Below are 5,000 nucleotides of genomic sequence, written 5' to 3'. Positions count from 1 at the left end.
TTCAGTTCTAAGTATTAAGTTTTGTATGAAATATCGACAGCGTAAGTTATGATCATTATGCATCATTATGTTACCATTGATGATCATGGTTATCAATATCACAATATGAATTGTTATCAATGTTGTTGTTCTCACCGTCGTTGCTGGTGCTGTTAACCCTGTTATTGTTCATCTTTTATTACCGCCATAACATATTTTTTTTCTTTTATTTCTTATTACCTCCACAATAACCGTTGCTGCACTCGTTCTATCATGCTTATCATTAATGAGACTATCCTCGCAGGAGGAAAATCCAACAGAGAATAAACCCCAATCCCAGAAAAGTCTTTCCCGCCAATACTCACAGTTCACGACGAGCAAGACGGCGAGCAGAAGGACCTTCGAAGCGACTGAGTTCCTCATCCTTCTGGAGCGAGTGGGCGACTCCGTCTTACAATCGTACCTCCGAGAGTCCTTTTCCTTGGACCTTAAAACCACCAAAATAACAACAAGGGGAGCGCGAGGAGGAGAGGAGAGTGCACAGGTCCTGCAGGGGGTTAACTAAGGCAAGTGTGTTGGTCAACATAGAACGGAGGGTTATATAGCCCTCGAGAAGAGTGGCGCCACCTACGCGCACAATCCAGACACTTCTGCGATCTCACCAATAGCTTACGGCACGCGACCTCTCCCACGCCCCCGCGAGGCATATCAACTCGACAAAATATACGAGATAAACACATAGTTGTCAGAAAGTATCCCATTCTCTTCGGAAACACGATAAGAACGTCAATGAAGACCTCATTTTTTCCGATTCTCATCCAAAATTTTCAGAGAGCAATGCCAACCGCCATGTATTGGCCAACCGTAATATGATTGGCAAGGCAAGTGGGTGAGTATTAGCACAAGGCAATACTTCGGGGTCTCGTTGATCCGGCCGGCAGGGGGCAGGGGCCGGCTCGGGCAAATGGAAGAGGGACATGAACGAGCGGTCGCTATTCGTCCGCGTTAAGAAATTATGAATGGTGGAGTTTACAGCGGAAGGATGCGGATTCGTGGCTTATGGTTGGTTCATTGACAGTAGTGTAGATAACTGATTAGCCAATCTAATCACATCTAATATTTACACGCACACACACACACACACACTCACACACACACACATATACTCACACATGCATTTTTTTTATATTTTTTCCGGTGTTTTTCATTACTGCAATATTTCTTTCTTTCTTAATCTTTCGCTACTTCTTAGTTTTCGCTCTAATCTGTTTCCAGTAGTTCATAACTCCCAAAAATCTGAATACTTTTACAACGTATTTTACTTTCCTAATAAAAATATTTAATATTCTAGTTTCGCATATTTTTCAAACTGAATTACACATCTTTCCATAGAAAAATGCATTTTTCTTTTTCATTTTCTACCTTTATCAAGTTTGACTTTTTCACTTTCATAAGAAAACCCATTTTTTCGTATTTCTTTATATAGCCATTTTTTCATATCATGAAATTCAGCGTTGGCGATGCTGATATACTGGTTTCGAACATGTCTTTGATAATTACTTCAGTGATAATGATAATATCAGTAGTAATGACGATTTTCATGATGATAATGATAATACTGGGAATGATGATGATTTAACAAAAACAAAATATTTACGTATCCACTTCCCCAGATCACAATTAATAACCGTAACATAGAGGAGGAAGACCAAACAAAATTTCTAGGTGTCATTGTATATAAACACTTATACTGGCATTGTCATATCCAATAGGTACGTGGTAAAATAGCCAAAATATGCGGCATACTCTATTTAACACGTAACCACTTAAACAGAGAAGCTATGCTAACATTATACAATTCCTTAGTTTATTCAAATCTAACTTATTGCTTGACAGTATGGGGCGGAGCTAGCAATACATCATTAAATCCTCTAATAGTCTTGTAGAAGAAAGTTATAAGAAATATCATGGGACTGAAAACCACAGATCATACCAACGAGTCGTTTATCAATTTAAAATTACCAAAATTCAATGACATTTACACTTTCGTATGCTCCTTATATACTTATAAATGTTTTCACAACTCAATTACAGAGCCATATTAGATATCGCGGTGCCGTTATTTTCAATGGAATTCCCCTGATTTAAAATAAAAAACTACCCTTGGTAATTTTAAAAGCAGTCTGAAATCCTATCTGATTAACAGCTACAAAGCATAAAGAAAGTAAAATGAACAGATTAACAATGCGTATTCAACTGTGTCTTGTACGAGTTAGTCACAGTTCTTTATCCTGTTATGAATGTCCAACTGTATATCTATTAATGCATTAAGATTTATTTTTTCCTTATTTAGGGCCTAGAATATTTTATTTGATTTTATTCACTTGCACTTTTATTGTATACTGTACTTATGTATGTATGCATATGTGTGTATAGGTATATGTATGTATGTGTGTATGTATATATATGTGTGTGTGTATATATGTGTATACGTATGTGTATGTATATATATATATATATATATATATATATATATATATATATATATGTATATATATATGTGTGTGTGTGTATGTATGTATATGTGTATATATATTTTCTTTTTTCCAGTGGTTATTCACTATTTACTGTTTATTTCTTATATATTTTTATCTTTAGAATCCTATTTTTTGATTAATATCATAGATAGCGTATAATTCGTTAGCTTGGTCAGAACTAAAACAATATGTATGACTGAATCCGAATATTTTTTTTGACCAAATAAACTATTTCAAATTCAATTTCAATTTTAATATCGTAACAATAAAAGGATAATGAAATAATAATGACGATAATAGCAATGATAATAACCGTATGGATAATGATCTTAATATTGATAATGATAATTATTTTCATAATATTGATGACGGTGGTAATAATAATATTAATAATAATGATGATAAGGATACCTACAATAACAATGATAATAATGCTAGTCACACAATTAATCATTGTTAATCATTGTTATCATTAATATGCTTGTTAGCAGTAGTAGTGAGTATAGCTAATATACTTATCCATGATTACTATTATCATTATTAACATCATCATTATTATAATTGGTAGTTGTAGTCGTAGTAGTAGTAGATTGGCACTGGATATACAGAGGTAGAATTTGATGATCAGTACAAATGTTCCATTAAAATTTTCATATGATGATTCATCAATTCCTTGTTTCGCCAGTAATTTCAATTAACAGTTTTTTGCTATTTCATAATCTGCACTTTGTGGTCCGGAGTAGTAGAGTATGCCACTAAGGATATATATATATATATATATATATATATATATATATATATATATATATATATGTATATTTATATGTATGTATATATATATATATATATATATGTATATACATGTACACACACACACACACACACACACACACACACACACACACACACACACACACACACACACACACACACACACACACACATATATATATATATATTTTTTTTTTTTTTTTTTTTTTTTTTTTTTTTTTGTTAACCCATATCACGGCCATGGTCGATATTTACACTTCTATATAAAATGCATTACGGCATTATTCCATAATTCACATAGGGACACACACCTTGGTAACCTGGTATCTGATTCACATTTCTAATCACTTCCGTCAAGCGGCCAAGGGGACTGGCGGTAAAACCTCGCCATCATACTCTAGTGAAAGTTAATTCCATGAAGCCAATCATGTTTCTAGTTAGACAGTGCTTTTAAATTAAGGGGTCGTGCGGTGTAGTGGTTCAGTATTGTTGTCTCGCATCCCGAAGAAAGGGGTTCGAATCATGGCCGGGGACGTATCTATATTCCTATATAAGATGCGTTATTATATTATTCACTCATATACACAAAGGCATAGAAGCCAGAGGGACTTATGCCCACATGATGGGTATTAGTTCATTTCAGTCGGGAAGTCGCTCGTATGGAAATGACCTGTTTTCGGGAGAAGAAAAGTAAAAGAAATCTCTGAAATAAACCAAGAACAGCGTTTGTAACTTTCCCTGAGTCTTTCAAATTACAGTTCTTTAGTACTATTCCGTTGCGCAGACTTTTGGCAGCCCCCCCCCCATATATATGTGTGTGTGTGTGTGTGTGTGTGTGTATACATACATACATACACACACACACACACACACACACACACACACACACACACACACACACACATATATATACATCTATCTATATATATAACTATATATATATATATATATATACATATACATGTATATATATGTATATAAGTATAAGTATCATCACTATCATTATTATTGGCATCATCATCATTATTATTATCACTATTATCATTATTATTATCCTTATCAATTCCAAACTGCATTGATAATACTGAGATCAATTATGATAATAATCATTATCATCATCATTATTATTATAAACATTATTATCATATATATTAGAATAATTTTTATTGTCATTATCATTATCACTATTATCATCATTTATATTTTTATCATTATCATTATTATTATTTTTTATATTTATTTATTATTTATAAAATTATTCATTGTTATTGCTAATTATTAATATATCATTCATTGTAAACATTATTATCATTATTTATTTATTACTATATTATTAATATTAAAATTTAAAAGCTATTTTTTTATTACTATCTGTTGTTATGAAAAAATAATAACATATTTATGTATAATTTTGCTATGCACATTATTCTTATTATTATATTGTTTATTATTGTTGTTATTTTATATATTTATTATCACATTCATCATGTATTATCATATTATTATCTTTATTATTGATATTATTAATACCATTATCATCATTATTATTATTATTATTATTATGATCATTATTATACCATGTCATTTTAATTATATAATCATATATTATTATTTTTATATTGTTATTGTCTAATTATTATCATTATCCTAATAATTGTTGTTATTATTATTGTTATTGCTGTTATTATTATGATTTTTGTCATTGTTATTATT

At 31.3% G+C, this 5,000-nt stretch overlaps 1 protein-coding gene across 1 annotated transcript in view; it reads right to left on the bottom strand.

Annotated features, from left to right (window-relative positions):
- The window catches only part of LOC122262057 (uncharacterized), an 11,403-nt gene extending 10,850 nt beyond the window's left edge, over nt 1-553 (bottom strand). The window contains exon 1 of the mRNA XM_043029974.2: nt 345-553. Coding sequence (XP_042885908.2) covers nt 345-402 — 58 coding nt within the window. The 5' untranslated portion in view covers nt 403-553. The remainder of the gene's footprint in view (nt 1-344) is intronic.
- Nucleotides 554-5,000: the final 4,447 nt, after the last annotated feature.

The sequence above is a fragment of the Penaeus japonicus genome, unplaced genomic scaffold, assembly GCF_977035675.1.
Source record: "Penaeus japonicus unplaced genomic scaffold, GWHDUDI00000001_assembly GWHDUDI00000022, whole genome shotgun sequence".
Lineage (NCBI taxonomy): Eukaryota > Metazoa > Arthropoda > Malacostraca > Decapoda > Penaeidae > Penaeus > Penaeus japonicus.
This window is presented reverse-complemented; position numbering and strand designations above follow the sequence as displayed.